The following is a 15,831-nucleotide window of genomic DNA, read 5'->3' as shown; positions in this document are numbered from 1 at the left end:
CATAAATCAGTGGACTATATGCATGGGTTTAGTTATGGGCTCTCTGTTCTGTTCCATTGATACATGTGTCTGTTTCTATACCAGCACCATACTGTTTTAATTACTACAGCTTTGTAATATAGTTTGAAAAATAAGGGGTGTGATGCCTCCAGCTTTGCTCTTTATCCTCAAGGTTGCTTTGGCTATTCAGGGTCTTTTGTGGTTCCCTACAAATTTCAGGATTGTTCTACTTCCGTGAGAAGTACTCTTGGGGTTTTGATGAAGATTTCATTGAATCTGTATGTTGCTTGGGGTAGTACGGACATTTTAACTATATTCACTTTTCTAATGTGTGAACACAGAGTATCTTTCCATTTATTTGTATTCTCTTCCGTTCCACTCACTGATGTCCCGTAGTTTTCAATGTGCAGTCTTTTGCTTCCTTGGTTGATTTTATTACGTATTTTATTCTTTTTGAGGCAGTGGTAAATGGGACTGTTTTCTTAATCTCTCTGATAATTTGTTATCAGTGTATAGAAACAGCTGATTTTTGTATTCTGATTTTGTATTGTGCACCTTCACTGAATTCACTTATTCTAACAGTTTTTTGATGGAGTCTCTAGGATTTTCTATGTATAGCAGTATGTTATCTGCAAATAGTGACAGTTTTACTTCTGCCTTTCCAACTTGGACGCTTTTTATTTCTTTTTCTTGCCCAGCTGCTCTGGCTGGAGCTTCCAAAACTGTGGACATCCTTGTCTGTTCCGGATCTTAGAGGAAAAGCTTTCAGCTTTTAACCGTTGAGTATGATGTTAGCTGGGGGCTTGTCATATGTTGTCTTTATCGCGTTGAGGTACATTTTGTCTGTATGTGCTTTGTTGAGAGTTTTCATCATAAATGGATGTTGAATTTCCTCCCACGTGCTTTCTCCATCTATTGAGATGATCGTATGATTTTTATCCTTCATTTTGTTACTGTGGTGTATCACATGGATTTGTGGATTTTCTTTAAATGTTTACTTATTTTTGAGAGAGAGAGAGAGCCAAGGAAGGGCAGAGAGAGAGGGAGACAGAGGATCTGAAGCAGGCTCTGAACCGACGGCAGAGAGCCTGACGCGGGGCTCAAACTCAGGGACCGTGAGATCGTGACCTGAGCTGAAGTTGGACCCCTAACCTGCCGAGCCACCCAGGTGCCCCTGGATTGTTATTAATTCTTGTGGGCTTTTGTTTGTTGGGAGGTTTTTGGTGACTGACGCAGTCTTCTTGCTAGTTCCCATTTTCCATTTCATCATCGCTCAGTTTGGTAGGTTGTACGTTTCTAGGAATTTACCCATTTCTTCTTCTAGGTTGTCCAGTTTGTTGGCATAGGATTGTTTATATCTGTCTATTATGCCCCTTTGTATATTGTTGTATCAGTTGTAACATCTCTTGCATTTCTGATTTTGAGTACTCTATCTTTTTTCCCCAGTGAGTTTAGCTAAAGGTATGCCAATTTCGTTCATCTTTTCGACAAACCAGCTATTAGTTTCATTGATCGCTTCTGTTGTGTTTTTAATCTTCGTTTCATTTATTGCTGCAGTAGTCTTTGTTACTTTCTTTCTTCTACTAACTTTGGGCTTCGTTCTTTTTTTTTTTTTTTTAATGTTTTATTTATTTTTTTTGGGACAGAGAGAGACAGAGCATGAACGGGGGAGGGGCAGAGAGAGAGGGAGACACAGAATCGGAAACAGGCTCCAGGCTCTGAGCCATCAGCCCAGAGCCCGACGCGGGGCCGTGAGATCGTGACCTGGCTGAAGTCGGACGCTTAACCGACTGCGCCACCCAGGCGCCCTGGGCTTCGTTGTTTTAACAGTTTCGGCTTCATCTCCAAATGATGAGAATTGGCTAATGGTTTTTAAGGATGGGAGCATGAAGCATAAAAGTAGCATTTACAAGGATTACTTGGCGTTTGTGAACAGTGGTTTGGAGGGGCAGAATTTAAGACCGAGTAGTTAGAGTGGAGAAAGAGTCCAGAAGTGCGTGGGACCCTAAGTGACCGAAAGGATGGGACGAGTGGAAACACTTGAGAGATGTCTGTGTGCCATAGTTAGCACAACTTGGGGCTGTGGCTGCACGTGTCAGAGATGGGAGGGTGGCTGGGAACACGAGACGACTTCTGGGTTTCACGTATGGGCATGGAGAAAAGGGTCCCAGGAGAAGGGCTGGCCTGGGGAGGGAGATGTTGAGTTCAGTTCAAACTGCATCCGAATGTTTGTTGGATAGATGAGTCAAAATAATAAGTGGGTGTTAGTTAGTAAATATAGGAGGCTGAGGCTGAAGGGAGAGAACTAAAGGCTGGGGTACAGTTGTTAATTAAGATATTACTATGTCTTTCACTTTCGTATTCCTGTTGAGATGAGGAACTCTCATATGGACTCACTTAGGTAGTTCCACGCTTAGTTGTGGCAAATAATACGTTTTACAACCTCCACTTTACAGTTCTGTGGGCTTCCTCAGTGTCTACGAGTAGGAGATGTCTTGACTGTAATCAACTAAGTTATCAGTTCGTTGGCCAGTGAGTTACCGAGCACGAAACGTAAATAAAAGTCGAAACACACACAAAGAATATACAACATTACTCTTGAAGAGGCAGCTGCTGCTGGGAAACTAACCTTCCCTTCTAGTTCACCATGTGATACGAGGAACAAAAACAAAGCGAGAGATTTGGTTTTCAGTTCAAAGGATGCCTGTATGCAGGAAAAGTAGGTATAAAAGAGCAACGATCTCCTACGTAAAGAGAAAATATCCTTTTCTGTTCGAATTTTTAGATGCGTCGTGTGTCAGATTTGAATGCACCTTCAGCTTTAAGCATTGTCTCCGATTGCACATGTAATCAAGGACTTTGCTGATAGCTCTTATGTCATTCTGCTTGAATTTTCGCCCTACCTGCTAAAATGGTAGGGTTTAGTTTCTGATGTGTGGATGCCTAGGTATGTTTATGGTTATTCGTGAAAGAAATCACAGCGAGGCGACTTTCTCTTGCTGGCTGTGTTCGTAGTTTTGTGACGTGTGCTTTAAACCAGCATCCGTCTCGGTGGGACAAAGCCATACAGCTGTACCTCTCACATCGTCTTCGGATGCGAAGACGGTTTCACAGCATCTGTGGAAGAGGAAAGTGCCCCGGACGTTTATTTACATGGTGGGGCTGGGGAAGGGAATGAAAAGCTCCTCCCCTCGGGTTGCAGTCGTTCAGAGAAATAGGGGAAGAACGCAGATTTCACATCAAAAGCTACTGTCTACTCTTCTTGGGGCAACATGGGGCTCATCTGGTCCACTTTCAGATTCAGAGTAGGTCACTTAGCGCGATGCTCTTGTGTGGGCATTCGTTCCTAGTGGTATTGTTCCGCATACGGTGACTTCCGGAACCCTAAATGAAATTTGTCTTTCACACGTTTACGATGTCTGTGTCAGTACTAGGGAAAGGGGGGTATAGGAGCGTGCAAAAGAAGTAGGGAAAGATAGTATCCGATCTTGGAAACCAACTGAAGCTGTCTGCAGCAAATCGTGAGGACAGTATAATTTTCTTTTTTAAATGTTTATTTATTTCGACAGAGAGAGGACAGAGAGAGAGAGAGAGACTGTGTGTGTGCCTGCAAGGGAGGGGCAGAGAGAGAAGGGTGAAAATCCCAAGCAGGCTCTCGATGTCCGTGCAGAGCCCAGTATGAGGCTCGATCTCGTGAACCAAGAGATCGTGACCTGAGCCGAACGAAATCGAGAGTCAGATGCTTAACCGGATGAGACGCGCAGGCCCTCCCAACAGTGTAATTTTCAAACAGAATCAGGCAAGTCTTCATATGGTGGAAAAGAGACTTGAGTTTGAATGAACGAGATCGAATAAGCCAAACAGCGCGTGATCTTTGTTACGCCTCGGTGCGTGATCTTTATTTTATTGCACTCCCAGTCGTACAAAACAAATGTAGCTTGTTCGATCCAAACATTGTGGCAGGCTTTCTTAGACAAACTGGATTAATATTTATCGAGAATTTTCTTCCTGTTGCTTTCAAGGCAATGAACATACGTGATGGCTGCACTTATGATGCTGATAAGCTAGTGGGTGTTTACTCAAGAGACGAGAAGTTGGTGGTAGAGAGAGAGAGAGAATCCTACGGGTTAGTACGCGCTGCCTCTCTCTCTTTCCCACGCCCCTCTGGTGGCAGGCCTTCCTCTCCTGCTGCGTTAGAAGGCCTGGGAATCGGGGCTGGCACTCCATAGTGTCCCGTCATCTGGGCCAAGGATTTGACCCCATCAGTGCTGCTCAGGGTCTGTCCTCAGGACTGGCAGGACCACAGGTGATGCAGTTTTCTTGTTCCACCGCGGTGCTGAAGCAGAGGGGCGGGCATGCTGTCGGTCCCGTGTGTCCTGACGGTCGGGACAGGCTCCGTCACAATGTAGTAACAGGTGCCCTGAAGATCTCAGTGGTTTAGTACAGCGGTCCCGTACTTCTCTTTTGCACGCAGTTGGCCACTGGGCTGGGTGACGGCCTCAGAGCTGCACACCTTTTGTTTTGGTTGTTCTGTTTTGTTTTTGCTTAGCTAGTATGAGTGGCGAGTCTTGTCTCTGGCAGTGGAAAAGGTGGAGAAACAAACACCGGCATTTCGTTCGGTGGAAAAGAACATGGTTTTAGGAGAGTTACAAGCAGAGCTGGGGGTTAGGAACAGTGTTGGGACCGACTGGAACACTGACGTGGGCCCTCAGCTGTTTGTACGAGAAGACATTTCATTAAAACTTGAAGTTGGAGGGGCGCCTGGGTGGCTCAGTGGGGCGAGCGTCTGACTTGGGCTCAGGTCATGATCTCGCGGTCCATGGGTTCGAGCCCCGCGTCGGGCTCTGTGCCGACAGCTCGGAGCCCGGAACCTGCTTCGGATTCTGTGTCTCCCTCTCTCTCTGCCCCTCCCCCTGCTCACACTATCTCTCTCCCTCAAAATAAATGAACATTAAAACAAAATTTAAAAAAACAAGCTTCATTGTCTACACTCAGGCAAGGACGGGGGTGCGTAGTGTAACCCTTTCCAGTGAGGAGAAGCTGCTCTTTCTTTGTGGTGATGGGTGTGCACGTCTTTAGGTCCTATTGTCAGTGGATTTCTGGAAGTTAACTTTTTTCTCCATCCAAGTGGAAATAATACTTTGAAAAAAGTGATGTTGCTATTTCCAGGTTGTGAAGCAAGAAAAATAGAAAGTGAGTATAATTATGACAAGGTGGGGGCTCCTGAGTGGCTCAGCGGGTTGAGCATCCGACTCTTGGTTCCGGCTCAGGTCATCATCCCAGGGTCGTGGGATCGAGCCCCGTGTCGGGCTCTGCACTGAGCAAGGAGCCTACTTTGAGATTCTCTCTCTCTTTCCCACTCTCTCTCTCTCTCTCTCTCTCTCTGCCCCTCGCCCCTGCTCACACCCTGTCTAAAATAAAAAATCAGTAAATAAAATAATTATGACAAGGTAACAACAGAATAAATACACTTCCTGTTGGAATATCAAGAACGCTATAATGATCATACTTAATTCCAAATACCACTCCGATCTCCTGGGTCCCCACCACTCATAGGACCGTTGTTATAGCATAAATGCCCTCAACAGTCTGAGTCAACCTATCTTCGTTGATTGGCCCGGACTCCTGCAGTCCCCACATATCCTGTGTTTCAGCCACATGACGCCACACCACAGATGCCCCTCTCCAGACCCGACTTACCCTTTGGTCTGTGCCGACCCCTGTCCATTCCTGTCCCTCTGCCTACCCTCAACTTTCCTCCCACTTGTATATACACCTGGTTCACCTACTACTCTAAGAAATGCCTTTCCATTCCCCCTGTGGTCAGTCGTCAACACAAGACTCCGTTTCTCCCCCTCCTTCAAGCTTATGATCACGTGGCTTGCGCTGACCAATAAAATGTGAAAGGAGGTGAGGTGTCTTTAATAGCCAGTTCACGGTTTACCGTGTTCTCTTCCCCTGTCATGGTAGGCAGTGACATTCCATATGAGGTTTTATTCTGAGTTCTTCTTCTTCTTTTTTTTTAATCTTTATTTTTGAGAGAGGGAGAGAGAGAGACAGAGTGCGAGTGGGGAAGGAGCAGAAAGAGAGAGGGAGACACAGAATCGGAAGCAGGCTCCAGGCTCCGAGCTGTCAGCACAGAGCCCGACGTGGGGCTCGAACTCATGGACCGCGAGATCATGACCCGAGCCGAATTCAGATGCTCGACCGACTGTGCCACCCACGCACCCCTATTCTGAGTTCTTGAGTGAGAGCCAAGTAGAGGTAAGCCACCAGGACTTCCACGGGCAAGTTGAGTGAGTGCAAATAAATCCTTGGTGTTCTGAGGCACTAAGATGCTGGGATAGTTTGTTACATCGGCAGAACTTAGCCATTACGGCTGATGCTTGCCCCTATCGTGAGTTTCTTTTTCTTCATTGGTATTGTAACCATTGACAGCATTTTTGAGAATCTGCTGCGTTCCAGGCTGTGTGTCAGGTGCTTTATCTGTGTTATCTCATGACATCTTTTCAGTAGCCCTTATACAAAGTTCGTTTCATCACTTTTGCACTTGTAGGGACACTGAGGCTTGGAGCTGAAACCGTTGGTCGAAGATCATGGTGTGTGACCCCAAAGCCTGTACCCCTTCAGACTGCGCCCTCCCTGACTCACGCGGCTGCATTGCCCAGCGACCAGTTGTGTGTCCAGCTCTGTACTAGGCCTGAGGATCCAAGCATGAATCAGAAATAGTCCCTGTCCCCAAGAAGATTGGGATTTTGCAGAGAAAGGGAGAAATTTAAGCAAGTTAAGTACAATGAAACGTTAACAAAAGTGATGCAACCTAGTGGGTAGCTGGGAATATTTGGTAGCAAAGTCTCTTTTACTGTAAGGTTTTGGACAAGTTCTCGCTCTCCTGCCCTCCCACCCAACCCATCTGACTTCTGTTTTGTCATTCCTCAAATGGGAGAGGTTTCAACATCTTATAAGATATAAAATGCAGAAGGGTGCCTACCTCCAAGTAGCGTTAATATGGGATGCACGCAGCGTTTGAAGTTCCTGGAACCAACGACATCCAGTACACGGGGCTCCTGTTTGATTTTATTGATTCAGTGGCAGCTTGAGCACAGAGGAAGGAGCCTTCCATTTGAGGGACAAGGAGAAGACTTTGATGGAGGAGGTGACGCTTGGCTCGAGTTCCTAATCAGAAGTAATTTTCCTGTCAGCGGAGATAGGAAAGGGAGGCACATTCCAGGCTAAGGGACATAGCATGAGCAAAATCATGGAAGATTGAGGGAGGCGTAAGAAGCTTATTCTTAGAAAAACATGGAGGACAGTGGGGGACATGGTGGGAGATGATGTTTTGGCAGGTGTCCTGGGCAGACTGAGTTGATTGACTTCTGCACAAACTGGAAGGCATTGCTGGACGGGTTAAACCTGTGCCGTGGCTTGCTGGCTGGCCGGCTTGCTTCCTTCTTCTAGTGTAGGTTCTGGAAGTGTGGAAGCAATGCCAAGGGTGGAGTCGGGGGTGGGGGGAGGGGGGTCCAAGGTGAAGGACAGGAAGCCGGTTAGTAGACTGCCGTAGAGCGACATGATGACGGCTCAAATTAAGGCAGAGGGGACGGGGTGGCGAGAATAGATGTAAACGATGCTAAGGAGTTCAAATTGATAAAGATGTGTTTGTTTCTAAAATTTCACACGTGAGGGAAAGAAGGAGCCCAGGAGAGCTACCGACTTTTGGATTTGGTGAATGTGAGCGAGAAGTTTGTAATAAAGGTTAGGAATGCAGAAGAGGTTCGTTTTCTGATAGCTTTTTATTACTGTTGACGTTCCTTTCTCGTGTCGTGATTATTCACTTAGAAAACTCATTGATGTGAACAACGTTCGGCATAAAGGGAGAAATTCCCCTCCCCGTACGTGACCCTGTTAACTTTCCCCCAGTGTCTTAAACCGTTGTGTGCGTGTAATGATGGTCTTGAACAGGAAGAGTACAGGTTGCAACGTTCTTTTAAAAATTTTTTTAAATGTTTATTTACTTTCGAGGGCGGGGAGGGGCAGAGAGAAACAGGGAGACACAGAATCGGAAGCAGGCTCCAGGCTCCGAGCCGTCAGCACAGAGCCCCACGTGGGGCTTGAACTCAGGAACTGTTGAGATCGTGACCTGAGACGAAGTCGGACGCTTCACCGACTGAGCCCCCCGGGCACCCCTACAGTGGTACAACTTGTTAATGAAGCCCCAGAGGCCAGGAGGTTGATAGTGCAGGGTCACTTCCTTTAGGTGGCTGCTGGCTCTCTCGAGTGTTCAGTTGAGAAAGGGCGTAACGTGGGTTGCAGAGGTGGGTGGGGCGGCCATGTGGGCTGGCGGCGGGGGGACTGGTTTGCTGCCCGTGTTTGCTACCACGGCCTGAGACCTCAGCTAGAGTTACTTTCTTGACTGACGTTCCTGTCCCTGGCGAGGCCTATGGAGACGGCCAGGGCCACGCGAGTGGTGGACAGAGAAAAGGACAGCACGGAAAGTACAGACAGGTCTCAGCCACCTGTTTTGCTCAGCATACCCTGATCGTGGTGTCTGCCTTTAAAAAAAGTATTGATTATAGGGGCCCCTGGGGTGGCTCAGTCGGTTAAGCATCTGACTTCGGCTCGGGTCATGGTCTCATGGTCCATGAGTTCAAGCCCTGCGTGGGGCCCTGTGCTGACAGCTCGGAGCCCGGAGCCTGCTTCAGATTCTGTCTCCCTCTCTCTCTTCCCCTGCCTTGCTCTCTCTCTCTCTCTCTCAAATAAACGTTAAAAAAATTTAAAAATATGGATTATAAACACGATTTTTCTTCTTCATTTTCTGACATCTACCATATAACAGTGGTTACTGCAACCAGCATAAAGTTGGATTCAATACTGCAGTAGTCGTGAGGCTCTTCAGTATGGAACTCTTTATACCGAGAGACTTTGAGAGGAAACCGTATAATCATAAAATATCAATAATAAATGAGGCAGGCATGGCAGACCTTACTGGTTATTTAATGCATGGAGAACAAAATAAAAACATCAGAGAACAGCCTGCCTGACTAATCAAGGTGAAGTTTTTTGAAGGCCTAAGAAGTTGTCTGTTGGCAAGTTCTTAGTGTAAAAATGTCCGCCAGTGGGGCGTCGAGAGACAAGGACATCTCGAAAGCAGTGACTCTTGTGAAGTGAGTTTGGGGGCTGGGGCAACTGCGTCTTAGAGTCTAGGAGTCTCCGGTTTTTGTGCACTGGCTTCCTCCTTTCTCCTTCCTAGGGCAGTTGGAAGCATCGCGTATTAGAATTCTATTTATGTTACTAAGTGACGTAAAACGCAGCATTACGTAGCAAGCCCTCAGTGAATGTTGGCAAATTATGGGTCGTACAGAACTGTTTGCAAAACAACATATTAATGTTACTGCATTTGAGTAGCTAGGGGGAAAATATCAAAGTCGTATTTACGTACATCTTTGGACACGAGATTTGGCTAATGTTGCTTTCTGCCTTAGGTGTGTTTCAAGAATTAGTTCCTTATTTGGGGCACAGGCGTGGAGGGAATAGCCTGGGAGCCGTATTGGAAATACTTCTGTGTGGTTATACTTGATAACGATCCTGTCCCAGTGAGTAGAGGCAGCGTGGCGGGCCCTGTGGATACGTCTGTGGGCAGATACTCTTCTGTGTCCTTGATGAAGTGGTCTCAAGAGCTTTCTAGAGCATGCGTTGTGTGAGTGGCAGGTTTGATGAGGAAATACACGGACGTAGATCTGCCGATGCGAAGCTCCGCGGGACCCAGGGAGAAGGACGCAGCGAGGAAGTCAACGCGCGGGGAGTGTGGTCCCACCGCGGAAGAGGGAGGAGGAAGGCAGCTGTGATTTCGTCACAGTGAGCCCGGCTGGGAAGAGTTGGGATGCTGTCAATTGCGGGACACGTTAGGACATCCACACACGCACACAAACACACGCGTTTTGGCTTTTTAAATAGAAACAAGGACCCTCAGTGGACAACCCACTTTGTCTTTGGATTCAGTTTTCCCTGCTCTTGAAACCTCACTTTACAGAGAGCTCATTCACTGCCACCGTCGCCGACAGTCGTGCTTTAGAACCGTGCGCTGTCTGGCCTCTCTCTCTCTCTCTCTCTCTCTCTTTCTCTGCAGAGCGGTTAGCATGCTGGAAAAGTCTGCAGGCTCTCTTGGCCGTGGGTCCCCCCGTAGTGCCAAAAACCCAGTGAGTGTCCCCCGGAATCCCCGGAGGGGTGAAGGTGGGTGAGTGTAAGGGGCCAGGTGCCTGTGTTGGTGGGAAGCGTAGACCGAGCCAGATGAAGGCCTCTGACCGGTTAGGGGCGTGTGACGTGCAGTCCAGCGAAGATTCCAGGCTCGCACTGTGATGTCAGCGGCGCCGAAGGGAACGAGGTCGGACTCCGCCTCGGCAGTTAGAATCTGTTGGAGGGCGGTTGGTGGATCCTTGGCCTGTGAGAGTGGGGCAGGAGAAGTCCCCACCGGTGCCCGCTGTGACTCCGCGTGGGAAGGAGGTGATCTGGGGGCCCGTGCAAGTCTCTGCCCCCAGGGCTGCCCACATGCCCGGTGCGGCCCGGAGGGGTCAGGCTGCCCAAGAGGCCAGGGAGGCCTGCTTAGAGGCTCCGAGCTGGTGGCCCGAGAAGCGCTCCTGCCTGTGCCCGTGTGCCCTGGCGGTTAGCGGCCAACTGTGGTATGGCCACATTATATGGTGAGGAGGGGGCTTGTCCAAAGGAGGCGGCAGCGAATGCTTATTAGGCGCTTACGGTGTACCCGGTGCTCTGCTAAGCCTGTTGAAAGGCCCTGGGCCTCTCGAAGTAGCTGTTTTATGACACGGCAGTGACACAGAGGCGCCCCTAAGGTCTTGCTAGTCAGCGTGGGGCTCGTGACGGAGGCAGGGGCTTTAAGTCTTCCTCCGACTGTTGCTCATTCCAAGATGCACAAGAAGGGCCGATGGGGACACAGCCAGAACCGGCTGGGATGCTGTTGGTCCGGCGCGCGGGAAGGGCGCCCTGCATTCGTGCCGCAGGGACACGTCCAACCCGCTTGCAGGCGAGGGGGGTACACTGGGCACAGAGTGCACACGCAGGTCCCGTCGCCTTCTGAAGGTCAGGGCGGCCGTGCCGGGTGCCTGGTTTCCCCCCGCGCGGTTTTGGGCAGAGCGCGTGGAACACACGTGGCGGAGACCCTGGAGGTCACCGAAGGGAGGGGTTGAGCGTGTTCTTTCAAGTTCATCCCCGATCATCCTGTAATGCAGCGATTCTGAAGTTAACCGGCACGGAGGAGAGATCAGAAGGTGCTGGGCTGTCTGGGTCAGAGTTCGGGCTGTTGTGGAGGTACTTTCTGGAAGGGCTTGCGGCTCACCTCTCTGAAGGGTTGGGAGGCGCATCTGGGTGAGGTGGCAGGTGAGAGGAAGGCATTCCAGAGAGACGACTGGAGATCTCTTCCAGAGACGACAGAGGGTGAACGGGTGCAAGGGCAGTCACGACGTATTTGCCTTTGAGCTCCACAGCCCAGTGGCTCCTGGCTGTAGTGAACCAAGTTTCTAACCGCTCATCTGGGATTAGTAATGTCTATCCGAAAAAATCAAGAGATGATGGAACTTTTTTCTTTGAAAAAGGATTTGTGATTGTACCCCCTGTATAAGCTTAGCAGAAAATAGAAGAACCCGAGGAACAATTTATTGAGCAACTATCACATTCTAGGCAGTATATTAAAAGTTTTACATCCGTTATCCTTATTATCCTTTACGATAATCCTTATGAGGTTGCTCTTATTATCATGACCATTTTACACATCTGAACCTTAGGACGAGCCCAGGGCCCACGTCACACGTTGGTACCTTCTTTACCGATCAGGGGAAGAACTTCCTTTTTCGTGATGGGGAACCACTTCTGAACCAATGTTTTAAGTTGGGCAACTTTTAAGTCCAGTTTTGCTGAAGAGTATTTTGTCAGTTGCTTTTCCTGTTTGAAGAGATAACTTTGACAGTAAGTTACCAGTGTGTTTGCCCGTAACTCTTAAAAGTTATATTTTTAAGATCTCTTTGGTATAGCTAGTCCTATGGAGCGATCTCTTTCCCAAATGTGGAAATCAGAACAGAAATTCAATTATGAGTAATAAAGTTTGCTTCTAAACTTTCTCAGAACGAAACTTTAACCATTCTCAGATGCAATTAAAGAGTTGCCAAAATAGATATTGGTATTTTAATTAACCAGTGGATTGACAGGTTTCGCTTTTCTTCCCCCCTCAACCAAAAATAGGTGGGGTAAAAGTCTTTTTAAAGTGTTTGTTTTTTGTTTTGTTTTGTTTTTGGTGTTTATTCTGAGAGAACGAGAAAGAGACAAGAGAGAGGGTGCAGGGGAGGGGCAGAGAGAGAGGGAGAGCGAGAATCCCCAGCAGGCTCTGTACTGCAGAACTCAGAAACGGTGAGATCACGGCCTGAGGCGAAATCAAGAGTGGGACGCTGAACCGACTGAACCACCCCCAAGGGCCCCCCCAGTTGGGCTCTGTGCTGACAGCTCAGGGCCCGGAGCCTGCTTCGGATTCTGTCTCCCCCTCTCTCTGCTCTTCCCCTGCTCGTGCTCTGGCTCTCTTTGTCTCTCAAAAATGGAATACACGTTAAAAAAAATTAAAATCAGTAAATCGTGCATCAGGTTGGAGGTGAGTGCTCGGGAGAAAAACGCAACAGTGAAGGGGGAGATGGAGTGTACTTACACTTTTGATACAAGCAGGGAAGGCTGTACCAAGAAGGTAAGATCTGAGCAAAGATGTCAAGCAGGTGAGCCATGCGGATTGCTCGTGACCAGGTTTTCCGAGGGAACCAGGAGCAAGTGTAAAAACCTGATTTGAGAGCATGGCTGGAATATTGGGAGGCGAAGCAGAGAGGCCAGAGTGAGAGAGTAAGGGACAAAAGAAAGACTGTGTAGGGTATTCAGAGCCCCATTAAAAGTTTTGTCTGTTCTTTGAATAACATAGGAAGCCGTGACAGGGTTTGTAAGGAGAGAAATGACCTGTTCTGACTTACTGAAACCATTCCGGCTTCTGCGTTGAGAAGCAGACACAGGGAGACAAGTTAGGAGGCCAGTGAGCAGTCCAGGCAAAGGATCATGGTGGCCTGGGCCACAGTAGGCAGTAGACTGGATGAGCCGTGGTGGGGTCATGAATATATTTTAAAGGTGCAGCCAACAGGTACAGCCTGGTGCACGGGGCGTGGGGGTGGGGAGAAAGTCATGAAGGATAGCGTCAAAGTTTTGGCCAAGTTGCTTTGCAAAATGTGCGAGAATGGACGATCAGGTTGAGGTTGCCAGGCTCCTGTAGTCAAAAGCATCTGGGTTTTAGACCAGACGGACTTGGTGCGAACTTCAGCTCGGCCAGTGATGAGACAGTGGATTCTGAGAGAGTTTTGCGACTTCTCTGAAGTTCCGTTTCTTCATCCGTAGATTGGAGATAATCCCTACTTCACGATCTGGGTCTTGTTTTACCAGCCTTCCCTCCTGCCATCCCTTTAGATGCTACTTCTCTTTCAAACTATGCAGGAGAGTAGATGGTTCTCTGGCTTAGCACACATTTTCACTGTATCACATAATGTCCGTTCTATTTTTAGTGATGCTAAATTTGCCCTCAGGTTCAGTTGGTGTCAGCCAGATGTCTCTACCGTAAAGGTATCTTTTCTCGTTTGTAATGAGTGATCTGGGGAATGGTACTTGCACGTGGTGGGACTGTTAGTTCTCAACACCCAGTTATTCAAGTGGTTTTCCCATTCGTTGATGAATTTTGCTTGAACTGTTACTTTGAGGTTTACAGAAGGATGTGTTTTGAAAGATTCCAGTATTCCCTCCTCATTTAAATTTTGAATTATCTTGTACACAAGAGCTACCCCCTTCCTTGTTTTACTTTGGGTATTAACATGGACTCGTGAGTTTCTTGTACATTCCAATGTACAATGATACATTACCACATTTATCCATTCTCCTTTTGTATTTAATGTATTACAGCCCATAGCTATATATATGATTTCTGACCCTCAAAGTGCCCCAGATTTGGCCTGTACGAATCCTTGCAGAACATTTTCTTAGTCCGTTTCCCATACTGCCTGTTAGTCTTAGGTGTTTCTTGGCCTTCTAGCACAGATTTTTCCACATTTACTTTGTGTTTTCCTATTTCATACCAGGAATCAGCCATTTCTCCGAGGAGCCTTGGTCCTGTTAACGGAGAAGGGTATTTAGTCACCAAGACTTGAGCACTAGATGTGCTCACTGCAATTTGGGTGTTATTCCATTAAGGGGTTTTCAGTATTTAAAGCAAAAAAAATATATATATATATATGTGTGCGTGTGCGTGTGTGTATGTATATATATATATATATATATATTTACCTACTAAGTTTATTGTTTATTAAATACTGCTACCTCTAATTCAAATCCAATACTATAGAGTTCTTCCTTACCAGGAATGAAAAAAAATTTATGTCAAGTAATCCATGTAGAAAGCAATTAATAGAAAGCTCATGTACTACAGGCCAGTTTAATTCAGCAAGAATCTCATCTCCTGGTACAAGTATTAATATTGATGATTTAGCACACTTAGAATAATTTGTTTTCTGGGCTGCGATAGAACAAGAAATCTGAGGAAAGTTTTCAGCGCGTCTAAAATTTTGACTCGATACTCTTCGCATCCTTACCTTAATCAGAATCACCTACATGACTCATAAGGTTAGTGTCCTTACAAGATGAATAGTTTAGGAGTGCATTTGCCTTTTTAAAATTTCTTAAGTTACAATCAAAAATCTCTTTATTAAAACATAAATATTTACTGTAAGACTTTAAAGGAATTGAAATGTGACTTATGTAATGTCCTAATACTACCTGTAGATTTTGCTGATGTAATAGTCGACATGTGAATTGTTTGATGTTTTAAAAATTGTTTTATTGTAGTATCCCATTTTCATGCTGCTTTTGCTCATTTTATTTTTTAAAAAAAATTTTTTTTTCAACGTTTATTTTATTTATTTTTGGGACAGAGAGAGACAGAGCATGAACGGGGGAGGGCAGAGAGAGAGGGAGACACAGAATCGGAAACAGGCTCCAGGCTCTGAGCCATCAGCCCAGAGCCCGACGCGGGGCTCGAACTCCCGGACCGCGAGATCGTGACCTGGCTGAAGTCGGACGCTTAACCGACTGCGCCACCCAGGCACCCCTGCTTTTGCTCATTTTAGAATATTGAATCATACAGGGGCATCTGGGAGCTCAGTCGGTTAAGCGTCTGTCTTCGGCTCACGTCGTAATCTCGTGATTTGTGAGTTCGAGCCCCGCGTCCGGCTCTGTGCTGACAGCTCAGAGCCTGGATCCTGCTTCAGACTCTGTGTCTCCCCTTCTCTCTGTCTCTCCCATGCTCATGCACTCTCTCTGTTTCTCAATAATAAATAAACGTTAAAATTTTTTTTTAATAAAAAAAAAAAGAAAATTGAATCATATCATCAACTTCCCTAATGAGGGCATTTTGAACTGTATCATTCATATATATATATATATGATACATCTATATTTGTGGATTTCAATTAAAACCGATTGTACAATAACGAATGTTTTTTTTAAATGTAATAGCATTTCTATTTGTATTTTAAAATAGATATTTGAGATCTTTGTTACAAACACACAGTGTAGTCTTTTAAACAAAAAGCACTGTTGAATGACTGGGTCGGCTTTGTGGATTAAGTTCCTTCTGGCAAACGGCATAAAACCCGTTGAAGGCAATCTCAGGTAGGTTATATTTTTAATTTACGTCAGGCTGCTCTATATTCAGCGGCTACATTAGCATTTTTAAGGGTCGTCCGAGGAGCTGTGTGAGCT

At 46.7% G+C, this 15,831-nt stretch overlaps 1 protein-coding gene across 5 annotated transcripts in view; it reads left to right on the top strand.

Moving 5' to 3' along the window:
- Positions 1 to 15,831, top strand: part of PDE10A (phosphodiesterase 10A) — a 618,961-nt gene that overhangs the window by 359,898 nt on the left and 243,232 nt on the right. The window contains exon 1 of one of the 5 annotated variants that reach the window (XM_045500246.1): positions 8,836 to 10,497. The exons of 3 other annotated variants lie outside the window; for them this stretch is intronic. In XM_045500246.1, coding sequence (XP_045356202.1) covers positions 10,353 to 10,497 — 145 coding nt within the window. In that variant the 5' untranslated portion in view covers positions 8,836 to 10,352. Of the gene's footprint in view, positions 1 to 8,835; positions 10,498 to 10,534; positions 10,692 to 15,831 lie in introns of those variants that run through there. One more of the 5 variants, XM_045500248.1, reaches the window with a different exon arrangement.

The sequence above is a fragment of the Leopardus geoffroyi genome, chromosome B2 (genome assembly GCF_018350155.1).
Source record: "Leopardus geoffroyi isolate Oge1 chromosome B2, O.geoffroyi_Oge1_pat1.0, whole genome shotgun sequence".
In the NCBI taxonomy this organism is placed as follows: Eukaryota; Metazoa; Chordata; class Mammalia; order Carnivora; family Felidae; genus Leopardus; species Leopardus geoffroyi.
Note: the sequence above shows the minus strand (reverse complement) of the source record. Positions and strands in the feature narration are given on the sequence as shown.